The 22,479-nt window shown below is 45.2% G+C and overlaps 1 protein-coding gene across 2 annotated transcripts in view; it reads right to left on the bottom strand.

Moving 5' to 3' along the window:
* The window catches only part of CLIP1 (CAP-Gly domain containing linker protein 1), a 65,769-nt gene that overhangs the window by 22,914 nt on the left and 20,376 nt on the right, over nt 1-22,479 (bottom strand). The window contains exons 5-16 of one of the 2 annotated variants that reach the window (XM_058158025.1): nt 22,172-22,296; nt 21,511-21,727; nt 16,916-17,113; nt 16,100-16,203; nt 15,102-15,162; nt 8,226-9,170; nt 7,096-7,212; nt 5,720-5,777; nt 5,263-5,346; nt 4,370-4,526; nt 3,009-3,174; nt 1,679-1,894 (exon numbers count right to left, since the gene is read on the bottom strand). In XM_058158025.1, the coding sequence (XP_058014008.1) occupies nt 1,679-1,894; nt 3,009-3,174; nt 4,370-4,526; nt 5,263-5,346; nt 5,720-5,777; nt 7,096-7,212; nt 8,226-9,170; nt 15,102-15,162; nt 16,100-16,203; nt 16,916-17,113; nt 21,511-21,727; nt 22,172-22,296 (2,448 nt within the window). Of the gene's footprint in view, nt 1-1,678; nt 1,895-3,008; nt 3,175-4,369; nt 4,527-5,262; nt 5,347-5,719; nt 5,778-7,095; nt 7,213-8,225; nt 9,171-13,355; nt 13,392-15,101; nt 15,163-16,099; nt 16,204-16,915; nt 17,114-21,510; nt 21,728-22,171; nt 22,297-22,479 lie in introns of those variants that run through there. The other variant, XM_058158024.1, reaches the window with a different exon arrangement.

The raw sequence follows: 22,479 nt of genomic DNA on the forward strand, positions 1-22,479 counted from the left end.
AAACTTTTTTTCTGCCTCTGAAAGCCTCCGAAACAGCTTCAGAAAAAAAGCCTCTGAAGCTCTGTTTGGGGGCTTCTTTTCTGATGCTCTATTTGGGGGCTTTTTTTTTGACGCTCTGTTTGGGGGCTCTTTTTCTGACGCTCTATTTGGGGGCTTTTTTTCTGACGCTCTATTTGGGGGCTTTTTTCCTGAAGCTCTGTTTGGAGGCTTTTTTTCTGATGCTCTATTTGGGGGCTTTTTTTCTGACGCTCTGTTTGGGGGCTCTTTTTCTGAAGCTCTGTTTGGGGGCTTTTTTTCTGAAGCTCTGTTTGGGGGCTTTTTTTCTGACGCTCTGTTTGGGGGCTCTTTTTCTGACGCTCTATTTGGGGGCTTTTTTTCTGAAGCTCTGTTTGGGGGCTTTTTTTCTGAAGCTCTGTTTGGGGGCTTTTTTTCTGACGCTCTATTTGGGGGCTTTTTTTCTGACGCTCTATTTGGGGGCTTTTTTTCTGATGCTCTATTTGGGGGCTTTTTTTCTGAAGCTCTGTTTGGGGGCTTTTTTTCTGAAGCTCCATTTCTGATGCTTTTTTCAGCTTCTGAAACCTCCGTTTGAGAAGCTGGGCGGGGCTACATTCGGAGTATAAGACGCACCCAGATTTTCACCTTCTTTTTTTTGGGGGGGGGGAAAAGGTGCATCTTATAATCCAAAAAATACGGTAAATGATCAGAATCTAATCAACTAATCTGTGTGTCAATATATACACCTCATATTCAAGCATAGGAATTGCCAAACACAAAAGCTTAAAGCACAGCGACAATAATAATAGGAGATGAATATGGCAGGAGTCGTTTTCAAGGAGAGGCAAAAATAAAAGACAATTAAAACTGAAACTATTCTAAGCCGGTAAGGAACATGACCAATTGCTGTAGGAAGTTAAGCAGTGAGGAAAAACGTTAAGCTAATCTTGTTTCTGGCATAGGTTATCTTTTTGAGCAGAATAAGGAGTTTTTTTAAGCATCCCAAGAAAGCCTATAAAATGTTAGCAAATGGAAGAATAGCAAAAGCTGGAAGGACTTGGGAGGCCTAGAGCGGCCTAGACTTTAAGACCCGTGGACTTTAACTCCCAGAATTCCCCAGCCAACGATGCTGGCTGGGGGATTCTGGGAGTTGAAATCCACACATCTTAAAGTGGCCAAGGGTTGGATAACCTTGGTCTAGAAGACAAGCAGGTCTTTTGGGTGTGTTCTGAGGACCACGACACTAGATTCCCCGCTCCATCGCTGGAGGCTTTTGAAAAGAGATCGGACAACCATTTGCCCGAACGTTATACGATTTCCTGCTTCTGCAGGGGGTTGGACTAGAAGACCTCCAAAGTTCCTTCCAGCTCCGTTATTCTCTCTCTGAGCTTGGTGGCTTTCTTGCAGACGTTTCATGACCCAACTAGGTAACATCATCAGTGCTAGAAGGGAAACAGGTTTGCGGAGTGGAGAAGGGGCGGAGAAGGAGGACTGCGGGCTCCTTGGTGCTCTCTCAGCCTGGTGGTGTTCCTGCAGGCGTTTCATGACCCAACTAGGTAACGCCATCAGTGCAATGGTCATGAACCGTCTGCATGAAAAACTAGGAGAGCATCCAGGACCTCCCAACATGGGCCTTTCCTCGTCAGGACAAACCGCCCTGCGAACGCCAAAGACAGATGCGCACCTTTGCATGTTCGGCTTCCTTCTTCAATTCCTTGGCCTGTTTCTCTAACTCGCTGTGGGCCTTCTGGGTCTTTGCGAGCAGCTGATCCTTCTTCTGAAGCTCCCGCTGGAGTTCCTTGAGGGCTTCTTCGTGCCGGGCACCCATTTCCGATTGCACTTTCTCACTGGCGGCTTGGAGGTGTTTATGCTCCTCTTGAAGAGCTGCTATTTTCTTCTCCTGCAGAAAAAAACAGCCAGAGGAACATTGGGTTGGAGGCAGGAGTTTTCCCCTCCCTGTTTGATAAGCCATAGAGCAGGGTGTCAAACGCAAGGCCCGGGGGCCGGATTTGGCCTTCGGGGTGCTTAGATCTGGCCTGCAGAGCTGCCCTGGAAACAGCGAAGGGCTGGCCTGCAGTGCATCTGCCAGCAAAAACGGAGCTCGGAAGGGCTGCGTGCAGCCCTCCCGAGCTCCGTTTTCGGTGGAAAAGGGTTGCAGGAGGCCACTGTAGCCGAAAACAGAGCTTGGGAGCCCATTTTCGCTGACAGAGCACTCATTTTCACTGCTTTCACTGGCAAAGGGTTGCAGGAGGCTGTCGCAGCCGAAAACGGAGCTCGGGAGGGGGGGATGCAGGTCACTGTCAGAGGGTTGCAGGAGGCTGTCGCAGCCGAAAACGGAGCTCGGGAGGGGGGGGATGCAGGTCACTGGCAGAGGGTTGCAGGAGGCTGTCGCAGCCGAAAACGGAGCTCGGGAGCCCGTTTTCGCTGGCAGAGCACTCGGGCCACCACAGGTGCCCCTGACATGAGTGACGTCGAGCTGGCCACGCCCCCTGCCCCTCCCCCAAAGTCAAACACAACCCTGATGCGGCCCTCAATGAAATCACGTTTGATACCCGTGCCATAGAGCATTTCGGATCCACTTCAGTTGAAATTCTCAATCCTCCAGGTCACGGTTGTCCCAAAGGTGCTTCCCTCCCCCCCACACACAAACTGGACTTTCTTGGTTGTTTCTCCTTGAAAATGTTTCGCTTCTCATCCAGGAAGCTTCTTGGATGAGAAGCAAAAGTGTTTTCAAAGAAAACAAAAAATCAAGAAAGCCCTGTTGCCTTTTTTTGGGGGGGAAAAAAAACACCTTTTGGGACATTCATTTAGGTCGTAAAATCAGGTTGGTCACATAATGGCTTGCTTTACAGCCATCATGGCTTACAACCAGTGGTAAGTCGAGGGTTACTTCTACCCAGCTTTGCATCTGTAAGCAAGAAAGGATTTCTGGATTACCTGAATTTTGATTCTTTGGTGAAATCTCCCCCCTCCACCCCAAGAGCCCACCTGCCTCCCGTCCCCTCGGCTCTCACCAGGCTGCCTAATTTGTTCTTCATTTTCTGCTGTTCCTCCTGATGTCGCGCAAGCATCTCTTCCTGCTTCTTTTCTGCCTGACGGGCCGCCTGCTCCAAAGTCTCCTGCAATTGAGCTGTTCCTGTGTTGGCCTTGGAGAGCTGGACCTGAAGCTCCTCCACCTGCCTAAAATGGACAACAGGACAACGAGGGTCAGGGTGACAATCCCAGTGGGTGGGCTGGAAGATATGCGAGCTTAGATGATGGTGAAATCTCTTCCAAGGTCTGCATTTTATGGGCGAGATTTTGGCTTCACTCTTTCATCTAGACCAATGTGGGGAAGATGTACAGAGGTCAACTTCCCAAGGTGTGGACTTCAACTCCTATAATTCCAAGATGTCTGGATTTCAACTCCCATAATTCTAAGATGTCTGAACTTCAATTCCCATAATTCCAAGATGTCTGGACTTCAACTCCCAGAATGCTAAAATGTATGGACTTCAATTGCCAGAATTCTACAACCGGCATGAGGGAAGATCTGTGGAATTCAACTCCCATAATTCTAAAATGTGTGGATTTCAACTTCCATAATTCCAAGATGTATAGATTTCAATTCCCAGAATTCTCACGCCAGTCTGGGAGATGATGTGTGGACTTCAACTCCCATAATTCTAAAATGTGTGGACTTCAATTCCCATAATTCCAAGACATATGGACTTCAACTCCCATAATTCTAAGATGTCTGGACTTCAATTCCCATAATTCCAAGATGTCTGGACTTCAACTCCCAGAATGCTAAAATGTATGGACTTCAATTCCCAAAATTTTCCAGCTGGCATGAGGGAAGATCTGTGGAATTCAACTCCCATAATTCTAAAATGTGTGGACATCAATTCCCATAATTCCAAGATGTATGGACTTCAACTCCCATAATTCTAAGATGTATGGACTTCAATTCCCAGAATTCTCCAGCCAGCATGGGGGAAGATGTGTGGAATTCAACTCCCATAATTCTAAAATGTGCGGACTTCAACTTCCAGAATTGCTGGCGTGAGGAATTCTAGGAGTTGAAGTCCACATCTTAGAGCAGCCAAGGTTGAGGAACTGAAGCTCAGGGTATTATTATTCAAGAGCTGGAGACCATAAAAGAAGCAAAATTGACAAATAACAAAAATTTAAATTTTTTTTTTTAAAAATTTAAATTTTATTTTTTTTTTAAATTTAAAAATTTTTTAATTTAAAAAAAATTAAAATTTTAATTTTTTAAAATTTAAATTTAAATTTTTTTAAAAAAATACGGAAGATCTCCCCTTGTCATTTATCCTAGGGAGCCAGAGGGCAGGAAGCCTGGAAGAGTTTCTTTAGAGGGGAATGGATTTACTTCTCTTTGAGTCGTAAGGCGTCGTTCATTTTGGTCAGCTGGGAAGAGCTGTCGCCCGAAGATTTCATGATTTCCGCCACCTCATTTTCAAGCTTGACTTTGGCCTCCACGAGCTGCTGCTCTCGGATTTCTCGTTCTTTCAGCGATTTCTCCATGGCTAAACACGGAGACAAGAAAGGCAGATTTTTTTTGTATTTTTTTACAAAGATACCCTCCTTGCCACAGGAATTGAGGGTAAAATGGAGGGAATTGACAGAGATGGCAAAAGGGGCTGTTTTAAATAAAGAATTTATCTAGTTTGGTCTCTATAAGTTGTCCTTGACTTACAACAGTTTGTTTAGTGATTGTTCCAATTTACAACGGAACTGAAGAAAGCGATTTATGACCTGTATTCACACTTACGACCGTTGCAGCCTCCCCACGGCTGGGTGATCAAAATTGGCACACTTGGTAACCGGCTCATATTTATGACGGTTGCAGTGTCCCGGGGTCACGTGATTCCCTTTTGCGACCTTCTGACAAGCCAAGTCACTTAACAACCGTGTTCCTAACTTAACAATGGCAGTGATTCACTTAACAGCTCTGGCAAGAAAGGTCGTAAAACGGAGCAAAACTCATTTAACAACTGTCTTGCTTAGCAACAGAAATTTTGGGTTGAATTGTGGTCGTAAGTCACCGACTATTTTTAACTGGGAAACTACATCTGGAGTTTTTGTTTGAAACTGGAAAACACACGAAACTTGGGTTTGAAGTTGGAATGGTTTGGCAATGATAGGAATGGATGCAAGTAGGTGCCAACATGCGTTAATTTTGAATTAACTATTAGCTGAATTAATTAACTGAATTAATTATCGACTGTAGGGGCAAAAAAAAATACTGCCGCTTTTTCTTACCTGTTAAATGGGATCTCAGCTGATCGAGTTCGCCTGACAGCTGTGTAAACTGCAGCTCTTTTTGGTTTAGTTTTTCAAGAGTTTCTAAAAAAGAAGAAAATGCAAAGCTGGTCAGAATTCGGTTCAGCTACTTAAAGAGATTTTTTTCTCAAATTGACCAAGCTGTTTATTATTAAATAAAAGAAAAGATCTCATCCGTTTTTCCTCTTGCCCCATCTTAAAAAATTAAGTGCAATATATACTGTAAATAGTGTGTACAATTCAATAATGTATAGTGCATTATTAATGCAATATCAGGAGTTTTCAATTCAACAGATTGTGAAGAATGGGTGTTTTGTGTTATAGTTATAATGTACACTGAAGATGGCATTTAATTTCATTGTACGAGGTGCAATGACAATAAAGTAATCTAATCTAATCTAAACTAAACTAAAGGTTGCATTCATGAGATACCTACCTTGCATAGATTTTTGTACAATTTTGGCCTCGTCAGCACCCTTAGTGAATTTTTCTTTCTAGAAAACAAGAGTGAGAAGTACATTTGACTGAACAGACCCACATAACTGCACTGAATAGTGAGTTGCAATGATATATTTTGAGATGCAAACGGCCCAAAGCAACTTTAAGCCAGGATCAAAAAAATGCAATTTCAATTCTTTGCAAAATTTGGCTAGTCTTTAAGGATTAAAGCAAGCCTAAGAACATTATTTGACAACTGCAAATCTCCCAGACCTGTAAGTGACTGGGGAAAAATTTTTTTGTTTGTATAGGTTATCCTCAACTTACGACAGCAACTGAACCCAGAAAATCTGTCTTAAGTCGTGACCCACATGACTGAAACTGATTTTACATTTTTCTGCAGCTGTTTTTAAGCAAACACCGTATTTATCAATTCCTCTGGGTATTTTTAATTTTTTTTTTTGGCTAGAAACTGTCATAAATCATGGTCAAATGGACCATGGAACATTGCAACTGGCCGTAAGGATGAGCTGATAGCCCACTGCCCAAAAATTGGGTCATTTGACTATAGGTGTATTTGTGGGATGTGTGCAGCCATCAGAATTCTGAAACCGGGTCACAAGTAACTTTAGTGACCTCTGTCGTAACTTTGAATGGTTGCTAAGAGACCGGTCGTAAACCAAGGACTGCTTGTATCATCCAGGATGTTGTGATCTTCCTTATCACATATTAAGCCAATATACTGGCTTTCTGATATCTATGAGGGGGTTGTTGAATGGAAATATGAGATCCTGCTGTAGAGGAGTCAAACAGTACTTCAGCTCTCAGTTAGCAGTTAATCAGTTGATCTGCCTGCTACGAAGAGACACAGCAGCTCTTGCTGCCTTTATATCCTGTGGGGTGTGGCTCCATGACTCAGCACTTCCTAGGCCTGCCCCACCCCTGCTTCTGTTGTTCCCTCCTCTCCTGCCTACGAAACCTAGGGTCCAGCCAGGCCTGATTGCCATCAGCTGGATCTGAAGGTGTGGCCTGGGGGAGGAAAGAGTCAGGGGATGGAGCCCTCGTTATCTCTTCCACCTGGCCTGCCTCTGGCTCCTGGAGCTGAGCCAGGGAAGCCGGTGCTCCCGAGGTAAGCCTGACGGCCCTTCCCCCTCACTTTCCAAGTCACTTTCTGGCAGGAGGCCCGGCTCGGGGGGCGCAGACACAACAACACTACTGCAAAAGTGGAATTTTTTTTTCCTGTTTCAACCATCTTACCTTAAAATAACTAAACGCCTCTGAAACAGGATAGCCGAGAAGCTGCCAAATTCCCCCTCAAAGCCCTGAAGCAAAGCTCCGGAGTGGATCGGCCCCAATCGCCCGTCGGTTACTCACCAGGTCCTCCAGCTCTTTTTCCAAAGAATCTTTAAGTTGGTTGACTGTGCCCAAGTGATGCTCAAGATCAAGCAGCTTTTTCTCCCTCGCTTGCAGTTCTTTGACTAGACTAGCAGCCTAGCCAGGTGGACCAGGGGTGGATGTAAAAATGAAAAGTTATCCAAACGAAACAGAAAAGCAAACCAAGGCATCTAAGAGAAGGACGAGTGAAAACGCGAGCCAAAACAAAGACATCAATGAACAGAAAATGAAGGGAAGGGGTTAATGCACTCGGATGGCTTTCGGAATGACCCTGATGGCATCTCGAGAACTTTAGGAAGAGAGCAACCATTATAGAAAATCTGGATTATTATTTTTTTGAATTCTAGGCTCCGTTTCTAAGTTCCGAAACCCATAACTTGCTTTTGAAGGAAGGAGGAGGCTTCTTGAATTGAAAGAGAGGCATCTGATTGTCTTCTCCTCAAAGTGAAGACGGCAAATATGAAAGCTTGAAGCTGACAGAGGGAAAATCCAGACCCACCTTTCTAGTTGGAATTTCAGATTTGGGACTATGCTCAATATCAAGGATCTCCCAAACTTGGCAACTTTAAGACTTCTGGACTTCAAGTCTACTCTGACTGGGGAATTCTGGGAGTTGGAAGTCCACAAGTCTTAACGTTGCCAAGTTGGGAGACCCCCTGTTCAATATTATCCCGCAGTCAAGATGGCACCCTAAACAGTCTTCCATAGAAGTGAAAACTGAAGACCCATTTCAACCAAAATCTTCCATCTGCCCATGGATAATTAAAGGTTATTTGGAAGCCGAGCAGAGAGTGTCTCATTTTATATTCTACGAATTGATCTAAATTCCAGTTAAAACCCCACCAGATGGAGGGACAACCCCACATCTTGCAGCAAATTCCATCATGGAAGGATTATACTGCTTCAAATATTTACTGCTGTCCTCCCGTAGATTAAAAAAAAAACCTATTTTGGGGATCTGTTAATTCATTCAGAAAGCTTGAAATAAGTTTTCAAATGTGTAAACAAATAGAATTCCTCAACTCAACGCAAATCAATGGAATGAAAGGAAAAACAAAAGACAAAACATTAAAGCAAAACGACACACAAAATGGGATGCTGGTACAAACCTGGCTACTTTCATTATTTCTGTCATTTTCTAAACTCTGTATTTTTTTTTTGGCGGCTTCGTGCTCCTCCCCGAGTTTCTCCAACTCCAGTTTACCTTCAGAAAGGGCCAGCTGAAGGCCCTCCAGGTTGACGAGCTTTGCTTCAGCAGCTTTGATCTTTGCTTTAAAGCTATCAATGGCCTTGCTTTGCTCCACACACTTCTCCTGGATGCCTTCCAAGTCCTTTACCTTTGTTTCGGATTCGTGCAACTTGTTAAGGGTGTCCTCCATTTCCACCAGGTGCTGATCTTCTGCGCTTTCCAGCTGGGTCTTCAACACTTCCAAACTTCTCTCCTTCTCCTCGGTGACCTCCAGCAGCTTGCTCTTCAGGGCTTCGATCTCCTTCACGAGACCCAACCTCTCGCTCTCTTGCTTCATCTTCAAGTTAGACGCTTCGTTCTGATGATGTTCTCTCATCTTCTCCACCTCCACCTTCAGCTCTGCAAACTCCGCTGCCTGAATCCCGGCTCCTTTGCTGAAAGAGGCCTTCAGATCTTCCATCACTTGCCGATGAGAAGCAACGGCAGATTCCAACTTTGATTTCCACAATTCAACCGCCTCTAAATTCTCTTTGTGGGCCGTGTCCAGCTTGGCTTTCAAGGAGTTGTTCTCTTTCACCATCTTTTCATTGGAGGACAGCAAGGTCTTGATTTCCTTCTGGAAGGATTCTTCGCTGACCCCAAGTTTGTCCCGCAAGGACTTCAACTCCTCCTGATGTTCCTTGTTCACTGACGCGATCTGCTCTTGCAGAGTGCTGATTTCCTGCAGCAGTGAGAGAGACGTGTCTACGTTGCTGGTTACTTTACTGGACTCCAATCTTGACCGGAGCTCAGCGACTTCCTTTTCCCGCAATACTAGATCTCGTTCCAGTTCCATGATTCGAGATTTCTCAGACACAGTGGCGACCTATGAAAAAACAGCATTAAAAAAAAGAGGAGAGACTGTTATAAAAGAGTGCATTAAAAGGAGCACTGAGGTCTTCTAAATACTTCGGTACTAACACGACATCTTCAGTTCTTTGAAAGAGACTTCAAAGGGGGAGGGCATACTGATGATCTACGTTTCCCTATTTTTAGGATGCTGTTCGTGGCATCCCACGTACCATTATAAAATAACACCTTGCACAACTCAAGCAAAATGTTATTTGCTTTTTATTTAAAACGAACATCTTCTTGCACACTCAGGAGTAAATCTTCATTCCAAGAGAAAGGTCGATCATCAGAAATTAGCAATAAGGGGGCTGTTAAGCCCAAAAGCTTACAGCTGCAGCTTGCACGTGATTACAAGTCTGTAGAACGCCTTTAAGGGTTCCTTAAAAAGTGAAACGCTTAACGATATGTTGGTTTCACCGCTGCAGAAAATTGAGAGTCGTGAAATTTCGACCCATCTCCAAACCAGCTTCCATGAACAATTCCCCACCAAAGCTTTCTTCACACGACTTAGAACATAGAATAATAGAAAGGGACCCTGGAGGTCTTTTGGTGGGAATTGACCTTGGAGGTCTTCTGGTGCAACCCCCTGCTTGAGCAGGAGACCTTCCATCATTTCAGACAAATGGTTGCCCAGTCCCTTTTGGAAGACATCCAGACCTTCAAGTTCAATTGGGAAGCTAAGACGGTCTTCACCGTATAGATCAGGGGTCTCCAACCTTGGTCCCTTTAAGACTTGTGGACTTCAACTCAAAGCTGGCTGAGGAACTCTGGGAGTTGAAGTCCACAAGTCTTAAAGGGACCAAGGTTGGAGACCCCTGCTATAGATGAAGGACAACTGAACGTTCCTCAGCTCCTGAAGCTTGGTTACCTTACTCTTGAGGTTCTGGCGTCTCATAGGCTTGTTTTACATTTATTACACCTCGCTCCCTTCTGCAAAATCATTTTAACTGGGACTTCACAACAGCCTGAAAGCTAGTCCACAAAGAGGGATTTTTTAAGTTTAGCAAGACGGAATGTTTCGAGACATGGAAAGGCAAAATCAAGTTGTAGCAACGGAAGAGAATTATTGGTAGCTCAGGGTTGGAATGGCAGGGTCCTTGGTGGCCTCTGATGGGCCCCTCAAGTGGTAGGGCTTCCAAAACACAACCAGCCGCTTAGCTCCAACGTCATAAACCTTCCCCAAGGAAAACTCTCAGATCTCTTCCACACAGATACGCGCACACACACCCCATGGCCACCTCGATGGAAACGTAGCGAAGTCCATTACCCTAGTGTCTTCTAACTCCCTCTGGAGTTTGCCAGCTTTGGTCTTTTCAAAGAGAAGACTCTGCTCAAGTTCCTTAAGGCGGGCATGTTCCAGTTTGGTCTGCGTCTGTTAGTAAAAAGGGAAAGGAAGAGAACACAACAGTGCCACCATCACATGCCAGCATGAGAAGAAAGAGGAGCGACATGCAGGAGGTGCCACCGGCGGGTCTTCTACCAGTGAGGAGCAGCAGAAGATGGGAGGGTGGGCGGTTGGGTGGAAGAAAGAGGGAGAGGGTGACAAAAATGAAAAAAAAAGAAAAGAAAAAGATGAACCAGGCGAAAGACGGACTCAGGGCTGACGCACCGAGAGTCAAAGGGTGGATGTACGGAGGAGCACAACACACAAAAAACAGAAAGCGACAAAACCATGCAGCCAAAGTTACTGACCGGCGTGACATTTATCAGCACAAATTAGGAAAAGTTAATGCTCTTGTCAGTCACGATTTATGCTTGTGGTGGATTCTCTCGTAGATACAGGGGTCTCCAACCTTGGCAACTTTAAGACTTGTGGACTTCAGCTCCCAGAATTCCTCTTTGCTGGCTGAGGAATTCTGGGAGTTGAAGTCCACAAGTCTTAAAGTTACCAAGGTTGGAGACCCCTGTTCTAGAAGAGGACTTGTTTTCCTGGGGGGGGAGAGGGGGGCAGGGAGAGGCTCAGTGATTATGTTGGAGGAGGGGAAGGCACTTTTAGAGGAAGGCAAAGAGGGGTTTCTTCTGGGTAAAGACCCCATCAGGGTCAGAGCTCATGGTGAAGAAGGTTATCAAACCTTCTTGCTGAAGGTCTTCAAGGAGAAGCTGGCAAGCCAGATATTGGGGATGACATGGTTCTTACGAGTGTTGAACCAGGAGTTAAGACTGGATGACCCCAACATGAAGTAGGGGCAGGTTCCCTCTCAGCCCAACTTTCTTCACTAAACCTCTTTGGATGGAAACGGCTCGACTAAACTGAGTTACGATTCCCCTCAAAAGCTTTCCTTAGAAGTTCCTTGACCGTGTTTTCAGATTCCACAGGAGGGATGACTGAAAGGAAGGCCAACAAATTGGGGCAAGGCTTCCTCAGTGTCAACAGCTGAAACATGATCCGGACCTGCAAAAGGGCATCAGGCAATCCGAGAGCTCTAACCACAAATATCATTGACGTGGATGAAGCGGAGGCCTTCCTTGGGTCCATCAAGGACTTCAGAAGAGGTGCAAGGCTATTTCGCTGACTCCATCACGTAAATCAAGGGTATCCTTTAGGTTAAGTCCAAACTCTTCAGGGTCCTCAAAGTCAAAGAGGAACCTCTCCCTCTTCTACATTGCAGGTCATTACGAGGACCTTTGAAATACATCCTTCTCCAATCGGATCCACCGTTGAGCATGAGGTGTTTCACTAGAACATCTGGTTGTTGGAACAGGTTGGGTAGACATAGGCAACACCCCAAATTTAATTGGCTCTTCATCCTTCTACTCCAGAAGCTCACTAGATGGATTGAAGTAGGGGAGACCAACCTATTAAGTGGCCGCTATCCTATTTTTGCTTAACAAACCCTAAAGAAGATAGGTAACTTGGTGGTCTCCAGTCCGCACGGCCTGTGGATTAGGAATTACAGAAGTGGTAATCCAGGAGAACTGGAGATATTACTTGACGAGACCCTGCTCCAATCAATGAAGAACTGAACAGGTGTTCGTGGCCTTGAGTCTTCTTCAAACCTAGCAGGGTTTTGTTTTTTTTAAGATGTCACAAGACCTTTGTTTTCTCCCAAGAGTTGGCACCTGGATTAAAATGGGAAGGGGGTGTGTGTGTTTCGGAGAAGTGGACTGTAATCTTCTTTGCAAACGCTGAATGAAATCAATATTCAAACGCAAAGGATTTCATTTGGGAGGGGACACCAAAAAAAAAATAAAAAAAGACAAGAGTACATATACCCTGCTTAGAAAAAAATTTGGGTGCAGAAAGAAAAGCATTCACAAAAAGAAAAAGAAAAAAAGAGAGAGTACGTCACATGCAGATTTCATTCAGCTACGCCACTAGCTTGATTTAAGAAGAGCACCCAAATATATATATATATATATATAATCACAATATTTGACTGTGCAATCAGAACGCACAAGGCCAGGCGGCAAGACAAAAGTGCCAGCTTCAGGATTTTATTCTGCACAGGGGGAGAAAAAGCAGAAAGGGCCCTCTAGAGATCTTGGAGACGAGGCCAACTTTTTTGTGCGTAGGAAAAGGGACAGGAGGTCTGAAATGTCCTCCCGTTTTCCCTAGGAGTCACACTACACACACATGCAACGTACAATGCAGGGGACATATAATATAAAACATTCTGTAAAAGGGGAGATCTTTCACAAAACTCTTGGGAGAACAAAGCTATGGAGGACCGGGGTGGGCTGGGAATGAAGAAAAATAACTTTTCTGCCATCCTGATTTCTCACTTTCTCTTATTAATTTACGGAATGGGACCCACGCTAGGAAATCGCCCAACTTGGCCCGGATCCTTGGCGAATCAGCCAATTCAAGCTTTTGAAGCAAATCTCTGCAAGCAAAAATTCCTTACGAGACGCTTGCAAGGTTTAAGCATGGAGGAGGACGCCGTGCTAAGTTTGAAGGTCAGTACAAAAGCTCAGCTTTTAGGAATCCTGCTTCTCTTCCTCCAGCCTTCTGCTTCCGGCCAAGCTCCTAATGTTTTTAAAACCTGCGAGGGTAGCTTCGATTCCATGCAGGCACAGCGAATGTCCCGAGGACGATCTGCGTTAGTTAGTGGTTAAAAAAGCATCATCCACAAAGGCTTTATGGGGAAAGACTCGGGGGTTAAAGACCGGGAGAAAGGAAAGGCAGGCATGTCTCCACACAAGTCAGAGGTCCTCTTACATTTTTTTCAGGGTCTCCAGAAATGTCTCTCTTTGGCTATCGGCAAAAATTAAGACGAAAATAAGTTCAGCGGAACATTCAACGCGAAGGTTCAAAATACAAGTTTTAAAAAAAAGGAAGCGAGTTGAGGCAAGGGGGGCGGGACATTTACACCGCTAGCAGCTCCTCAATCAAACGTAAATTATTGGTACGGCTTGGTAGGTTGCAGTGCTCACACGAGTTCCACAAAAGGACAGTGATGTAGCGCCTGCCATAAATGTTTGTGTCCTTGCCTGCGCACTTGTAAGTGAGTGGAAAGGGCAGGGCAAGAAGTGTGATTTCTAGCCAGAGTCATAGTATGAAATGACCAGAATGTGCAACTTTAGGACCAGTAAGTAGGCCTCGGATCTTCTCATGGACCTACTTTTTTGAAACTTCTCAACGGTGTAGTGGGCACGGGTTCTACAAGGATGACCTGGTGAGCTCTTTGTGGTTAAAGAGAAAGATTTAGCAATTCTGACGTTCATGAACCAGCCGTCTTAGGGATACAGAAGACCTGAGCACACACAGGTTGCCCACCTTCAGCGACGGGCAAGACGTCACTAAATGAAACCACGACTGGGCTTGTGATCGGACTTCAGCATTCCTTCGCTTCACAAGACCTGCGAGGATTGGTTGCAAAGTTGCAGTCCTAACTGCAAACAGTCGCTAAACAAGGGCTACCTGTATGTACCGTATCTCAAACTAATAACAACAGTAATAACAATATACAGTTTTTCAGTTTACTGATCACAGGCATACACACACACACACACACAAACACAAATAGACAAAAGAACCACAGGCTGAAAATGAGCATTCCTTGAAAAGTCCAGATAAAATGGAGAACATAAAAAAGTAGAACTAAAGATGATATTAATATGAAATATTAACTTCAACCCTCCTGCTTTCAATCTGGGTATTATCTGCAGCTCAAGCATGTCAGTTTCCATCTTTTTGCATGATACACGAGATCAGGAGGAAAGCATTTACTGAACATCTTACAAAGAGTTTCATTTTCTGAAAATCAAGCAGCAACATGCCACAACGCGTGCTACAGAGGATGTGAATTTGGCGTCCGACTGTGTGGATTTAGCGTGCAAAACCAGAAAGAGCGTGTGGGTTTCACTGCTGAAGACCAACTTGCAAAGTGTTGCGTAGGCCTGCAATTTTGTGGAAGAAAGCCGGGAACACAGTTCAGACGTTCGGGTCGCCATCTGACTGCTTTTAAACCCTGGCGTTCTTTGAAAGTCTTCCCAAAGAAGGACAAAACGATACGTCAGCATCAATCTTAGCTCTTGCTGGATTGTGCTGGGGTTTTCTCAGCCTCCATCTTAGTATTGGTCTTCAGGCCTTCGCTTCGGCAAAGGGGAAGCGACCCACTGCGAGTTTTAAAGCTTTCTATCGCCAACTTCCAGTGGGGCGTTTTTAACGAACGGTTTTTATTAGGGATTTGGGAAGGCATCCAGAAAGGTTTATCGAGCGACAACGGAAGCGAAACGCAAGAATGAAAAATGTTACTTACTCACGGCAGAGACAAAAAGAATTAGAAAGAAAAATCTAGTCAAATGTGAGAACGCACGCAGCTAGCAAAGTTTAAGCCACATCAGGGGTCCTTTCAGACGTGATTAGAAGCCACTGTTTTTCTTTACTCTCTTGGTAGGTGGCTACGGTATAAGCGCTTCCTTTTCCGTGTAGCTGGTTTAAGAGAATTGGAGAGATGTTTACCTCCAAATCGCCTTTAGTGATAGATTCTTCTTCGACCCGGAACTGGAGATCCTCAACCTTCCTGTGAACCAATTTAAAACAAAACAAGGAAGCTTATTTCTCATATTCTGGGGAGAATTAAGAATCATAGCGGAATAATTCTGATTTTAGAAGAGATTCGAGATTTTAGAAGATTCAAACCAGATGCCTATGGGTTAGAGAGACTGTTTCTCTGCCCTTTTTGTAGAAAACGGTTGTAATTCTACCTGGATGGTGTTAAAAGATCCATCTAGAACAGGGGTCAGCAACCTGTGGCTTTGGAGCTGCATGTGGCTCTGGAGCCGCATTTGGCTCTTTCACCCCTCAGCTGCGGCTCCCTGTGACTCAAAATATGCGTCACAACCGCCAATGTGCGACACCTGCCGGCACGCGATTATTGAGCTTTTCAATCCCCGATAGGCCAACCATGGATAAATCCAAGAAAAGAAAAGTTTCAGAAGAAAACAGAAGGTTTAATTCAACTACATATGCTAGTTTTTGTGGCCGCTCAAGAAATAGTCAGGGGCGGGAAGGGTTTTGTGACTCCCGGTGTTTTCTTTTCTGTGGGAAATGGGACCAAATGGCTCTTTTGAGTGTTTAAGGTTGCAAACCCCTGATCTAGGCCAGGGGTCTCCAACCTTGGTCCCTTTAAGACTTGTGGACTTCAACTCACCCTCCTGGCTGAGGGACTCTGGGAGTTCAAGTCCACAAGTCTTAAAGGGACCAAGGTTGGAGACCCCTGATCTAGATCATTAAAAAAAAACAAAAAACCAGTTGCATGATCTCTTTTGATCCCCCCCCAGTCTTATAGACAGAGGATTGAATGCATGGAGCGCTGTTCACTGCTGATTCTTCCCAGAATCCCCTCCCTGACCATTCCCGGATTATAATTCCAGCAAAGAAGAGCTACGTTGGCTGGAGAGCTCTACCTGTACATAATTTCCCCAATTTTTCCTGCTTGTTTGCATCTTTGTTTTTACCTTTTCTCCTCCTCCAGCTGGTTCAGCAATTCTACTTTTTCTCTATCAGCGGCTTCAACCAAGGCTCGCAGCTGGTCCATTTTCGCCTCCATTTCCAGTATTCGCTGAGTAACAGACACGCAGGTGAGAAAAAAAATGCCGCTTTTAACTTAAATGAAGCTACGGCGAACGAGCTACATAGAAGATGCGCTGCTTCCTAATCCAAATCCAGCTATTTGGTTCTCCCAAGGCCTAGCCTTCGTTCCCCCAAATGCTACGTCCTTTTGCGTCCAAAATTTAGCTAAACTCTGGCAACTTTTTATCCCTCATGGGGTGGAGAGAAAGAACGAGCAATTAATTTAGCGAACGGATTTCCGAAATAAGCCAACTTTTGCTAAAATGATGAAACCTCTCGGGTGAAAACAGTCTTGGTAATATGGAATCTTTTTACTCCCTTACATCTTTTGCACAGAAAAGGTTTTGTGCAGAAAGGTGGCGCCAGGCCAATAAATGCTCGGCTCCATCCAATCACCCCGACTCTGCCCCACATAAAAGATTTACAGGGCTGTGAAAAGGGAGGGACCTTTTGCACGGAAGAGAGAGCTGATGTTCGGAAATTCCCAGCTAGGCAGGAAGGAGGAGTCAAGCGGCGAACTAGCCTTGAGTCCTTACGCAGCCGCAAGGGGCATAAGTCTGACCCTCCTTAACTTCCACTATTGCTTATCTGGTTGTTCCCGGGGGAAGATTCTTGTAGCATGGGGAGAAGGCAATAAAGTTGCAGGTTTGCACTTGCCAGAGTGGACTAACCTCCGAACAGGCTAAACCCCCTCGGCTCACCTGATCGTGCCCATCCCGCGCCAAGGCAAGCTGCTGCTCTATCTCTCCAACGTGGCTGGTGGCCTTGGCCACTTCCGCCCTCTCCAAATCCCGCTCGGCCAGGAGCTGTTCAATGTGCTGCTGCTTCTCCTTCAGCGCCTCTTGCAGGGCGGTGGTGCCCGAGATCTTCCGAGCGTACCGAGAGGACGTCTCTGTCAACTACAAGAACGAGAGAGAGGGATTTTGAACAGCCCAGCTAGTGCCGGGAAGGTCCAAAAACACATACCGGTGTTGCATACCGGAGTCTTGAGTTTGGATGGAATCGGTGGAGCTTTGCAGTGGTCGCCCGGTGGATCTGCACGGGGAGGACCAAATATTCATCATGGAAATAAAGAAGAATATTTGTATCTTAGGGTTGAAATGAAGGGTCCTTGGTGCTCTCTGAGCTTGGCGATTCTCTTGTAGATGTTTCATCACCCAGCTAGGTCACATCTTCAGTGCTACTGTCTTAGCACTGATGATGTTACCTAGCTGGGTCATGAAGCGTCTTCAAGGAAACCGTTGTGGCCCGCCAGCAACCAGTACAGCTGGCAGCAGATTCCGACAGTGAGGAGGTTGGGGAGGAACGTGGGCCAGTCCTGGAGTCTGGGGGAGGCTCGGATGAGGCAGAGAGGGGGCGAAGGCCATCTGGTAGTTCTTTGCTGCCTCCGGAGTCTGACATCAGCAAGGAAGAAGAACAGCAGGAGCCTGTTCCCAGTGTGCGCATGCGCAGAGCTGCCAGGAGACAGGAACAATTAGAGAAACAGGGTCGACTTGGGAGCAAGGCTTGGAGATGATTGGCCCCTCCCATACGACGTAAAAGAGAAACGAATGGGACGTGAGCTTTTGCAGGAAGCAATTAGTTCATCCGGCCGATTTAAGATTTGAAACTTCTGTTTGTGACTCTGTGCCAAGTTTGCAACAACCTGCAAGCCAAAACGGGGTGCGGCATATGCTTTGGGGGGCAGGGGGTGCTTTGAGTACTTGGCACCAAAAAGGTTAGCCATCACTGTTTTAGCCTCACTCCCTAAAGAGAACCAATACATATAAAAAAGGCTGAAAATCCCAATTCAGGGTCCACGGTGTGAACTTTGGGGCATAAGTGGTGGAATGACCCCCATATTACTATCCAAAGTGAAGAATTATGAGGTTTATTCCATGTTGAGGTTAGTAGTGGCTAAAGAAGATGGACCGTCAGCTGTCCCCAAGGTGCTTTTTCAAGGGGCAACTGGACTTTCTTGTCTTCCCTTGAAGACGTTTCACTTCTCATCCAAGAAGCTTCTTCAGCTCTGCACACCATCAGCTGTGTGTTTCTCAACCTGGGCTACTTTTAGGAGGCATGGACTTCCACTCCCAGAATTCCCCATGGCTGGGGAATCCTGTGTCGGGGTAATGATTTAAGAGCTGACCAGCTGCTACGATGATGTAATGCTCAGAATGAGTCAGCAAGGTTTTTGGGCTGGTATCACTTTAAGAGCCTATAATAATAAGAGGCCCTGTTGGGGGTGTATCTCTCTCTCTCCCTGTGTGCTGTAATTGCTGATTGCTGTTTGTTTGAGGTCTGACTAAAGTATGTGTATGTATATATTCTTTGTAGATAAAACCACTATTTAAATACAAACCTCTGTTTACTGTATTTGCTCCTGGGTTGCCTCACCTCAGACATCCTGGGAGTTGAAGTCCGTGCGTCTTAAAAGCCCTGCAACCTTGAGCTACCCGAACGAGCACCCCCGTTTTAGGAAAAACCTAACTTTGCTTCCGTGTTCCGTGTACTTCCACCCTCCTAATAGTCAAGAAAGGAAGTGAACGTACCTGCATAGCAAGACTCTTAATGCAGCATTCGGGAGAATAGGAAACAGAAGAGTTCAAAGAGAAACAAAGGGTAGATGGCCTCAACCTAAGCAGAGGGAGCCTAGAGCAGATTAGCTGGTTAAGCTGCTAAGCGTTCTCTGGCCAGGGCGCTCGCTAAACATAAAAACCGTCCTTCAGTTAAACCTAGGAATCCGTTCCCTTATCTGAGCCACAACCTGGAATCACATGCAGCAAAAACCAAGGGCCCTTGCCAAATTTGGCGGAAGACGCTACCGGTGTGTGTAGTTTGCAAATTTTAAGCCCTCACTTGACGGGGAAGAGCTGCCAAATTTTCCTGCAGGTGATTCACGATTCAGCCGTTGATGTTTCAGGTTAAGCATTAATCTACGGTGTGAGTATGAAGTTAAGGTAATAAAATATACAATTTGCAAGGCGACCAGGAGATTGTCAGATACGTTTATGGTTCACAACTGAAGAGTAAAGAAAGAGAGGCGGGGGTTTTTTTTTGGCGTAAGACATTCCTACCATTTAGATAATACAGGTAGTCCTCAAATTACAACCGTTCGTTTAGCGACCGTTCAAAGTTACAACGGCATTTGGAATAAGTGACTTATGGCTTATGTCCCTGGCAGCACCCACCCGCGGTTGCGTGATCAAAACTTGGACACTTGGGACCCGACTCGTATTTACGACAGTCCCAGGGGTCAGTGTTCCACTTTTGCGCCCTTCTGATAAGCGGAGTCAATGGGGAAAGCAGGATTCGCTTAACAACGCGGTTGCTAACTTAACGACTGCGGTGATTCACTTAACAATTCTGACAGTTCGTAAAATGGAGCAAAATTCACTTAGCAACAGAAAATCTGGGTTCAGGTGCGGTCGTAAGTCAAGGAATACCTGTACATCGGGTCAGGTGAATTTAACCATGTTTTTGAAGCAAACCCCAGTAATGCTCAAAATCAGCATGTAATATAATTTTTTAAAAATTAATATTAATTTTTTAATAATAAAAATTAAAACCACCCAGCCACGCTCACTTCCGTCTCTCAATCATATATGCACATTTAAGCATGTACACAGTATATTTGTGTCTTTAATTGACAGAGAAATGTAAACCCACAGTATAGTTTGAAAAGTGCAACCCCCTGCAGCTTGATTCAGTCTCCCTGCGTATATATATATATATATATATATATATATATATATATATATATATATTTGTTTTCTGAGGTTTTCGTGGGTGTTTGTATGTAGGTCTTTGGTTATTCGGGTTTTCTCCCGAATAAAATTAAAATGTAAAATTGGAAGTGTGCTGTGCTCTGATTGGATGGAGGTTTTTTTGTGCTCTGATTGGCTGGGGGTGTGTCCTGTTTGGGTGGGGGCTTCATCAGCCAATCAGAGCACAAAAAACCCCATCCAATCAGAGCACAGCCAAGCTCCCACCCAATCAGTTCAAACCCCCTCTAAAAAGGAAGAAACAGCTGCAATCACACATTGCTCCCAGAAGCACGAAGCTGAAGCCTGAAGATGACGAATGAGACTTCGTCGAAATGTCACCAAGACACTTCCAATTTTACGCGGGAGAAAACCCGAATAACCAAAGACCTACATACAAACACCCGCGAAAACCTCAGAAAACAAATATATATATATATATATATATATATAAAATATCAGTGGTTTTAGAGGGATGCCATTTTAATTCAGGGCTTCTGGATCTTCCACCCTCTTTTTAATGTACGATGCTCTCCGAGAGAATACCACTGCAGTCATGCACATATCTGCATATACATATTTACTGCAGACGTATTATTGCAGGTATACCTATGTCTCTTATGCGTTTGCAGAAACATTACTCTATGCGTTTGGCAGATTGTAAGCCAGATCCCCTTCACTTTTAACAAACCAAAACGTAACCTCTCTCTCTCTTTTTTTTTTTTTTTTAAAAACTGCGGTTAGTTTGGATTAAAGGTTAGGATAACGGCTTAAACACAAACGCTTCTATTCCACAGAGCTAGCCAAGTTTTTTTTCATGCATGCTTTGAGAGGTCGGGCACCCTTAGAAAAAGGCAAACGGGCAGTGCTAAACGGCCAAAATGAGCAGTGCAAATGCGTCTGTGTGAGAAAGACCCACACACACACACACACAAAAATGGGGTGTGCTCTAGGGTTGTCAAGCACGCAATACGAAAAGAAACTTACTAGTCCCGCACGGCTCGGCTTGCTGCTTACAGAAGAGGCCACTGAGCTGAGAGAACTGAGGGACGAGGCGCTGGGGCTGCGTTTCAGACTGGTGGGCGTGGGGAGGACTTTCCGGACGGCGGGCTTGGCTTTGGCCGGAGTGGTGGACGGGAAGCCGATCTTGGTCACTTTATGCACAGGAGCAAAGAGGCCGTATTTGGATTGGCATTGGAAGTACCTGAGGCGGAAGGAAGGTGAGACCCAACCGTGAAAACAGCCCACAGAGGAAAAATATTGCCTATTTCTCGAGTCTTATGAGATAAATATTTTTTAAAACTGCGGTTAGTTTGGATTAAAGGTTAGGATAACGGCTTAAACACAAACGCTTCTATTCCACAGAGCTAGCCAAGTTTTTTTTCATGCATGCTTTCAGAGATCGGGCACCCTTAGAAAAAGGCAAACGGGCAGTGCTAAACGGCCAAAATGAGCAGTGCAAATGCATCTGTGTGAGAAAGACCCACACACACACACACAAAAATGGGGTGTGCTCTAGGGTTGTCAAGCACGCAATACGAAAAGAAACTTACTAGTCCCGCACGGCTCGGCTTGCTGCTTACAGAAGAGGCCACTGAGCTGAGAGAACTGAGGGACGAGGCGCTGGGGCTGCGTTTCAGACTGGTGGGCGTGGGGAGGACTTTCCGGACAGCGGGCTTGGCTTTGGCCGGAGTGGTGGACGGGAAGCCGATCTTGGTCACTTTATGCACAGGAGCAAAGAGGCCGTATTTGGATTGGCATTGGAAGTACCTGAGGCGGAGGGAAGGTGAGACCCAACCGTGAAAACAGCCCACAGAGGAAAAATATTGCGTATTTCTCGAGTCTTATGAGATAAATATTTTTTTTAAAAAAACTTTCCTCCACTAGAGAAAGGTAAGGATGCAACTTGTATGGACAATTAGGCCTGTTTTTGCAACAGGAATCTAACAAGGGTCCTGAAACTTGTGGGCTCCCTTTCCTTGTGCTACCCTGTTTCCCCCAAAATAAGATCTCCCCTGATAATAAGCCCAATCGGGCTTCTGAGCGCATGGCAATAAGGCCAAGCGCTTATTTCAGGGTTCAAAAAAAATATAAGACGGGGTCTTATTTTTGGGGAAACACGGCATAACCAAAACTCCAGAGGGATTTTCTCACGGTCGCCATTTTTTCACGATCTGCCAGGCTATCCTGGTTCTCAGCCGGACGGGATCTTACCTTGTTCCAGCAACGGCGCCATCGTTTTTGCCCAGAGGTTCATCCAATTCAACGCCACACCACTCCCCCTTGGCGAAATCCGTCTCCCCCAAAAAACGCACCACACCGGCTTTCGTTCCCCCAACCTAGCAAGAAAGAAAGAAAGAGAGAGAGAGAGAGAAAGAAAAAGAAAAAGAGAGAGAAAGGAAGAGAAAGAAAAAGAAAGAAAGAGAAAGAAAGATGAAAAGAAAGTTAAAACAAATTTGAAAAGAAAATTAAAAAGAAAGAAATTTGAAAAGAAAGAAAGTGGAAAAGAATTTTGCACCATC

This window comes from Ahaetulla prasina, chromosome 15, assembly GCF_028640845.1.
Source record: "Ahaetulla prasina isolate Xishuangbanna chromosome 15, ASM2864084v1, whole genome shotgun sequence".
In the NCBI taxonomy this organism is placed as follows: Eukaryota; Metazoa; Chordata; class Lepidosauria; order Squamata; family Colubridae; genus Ahaetulla; species Ahaetulla prasina.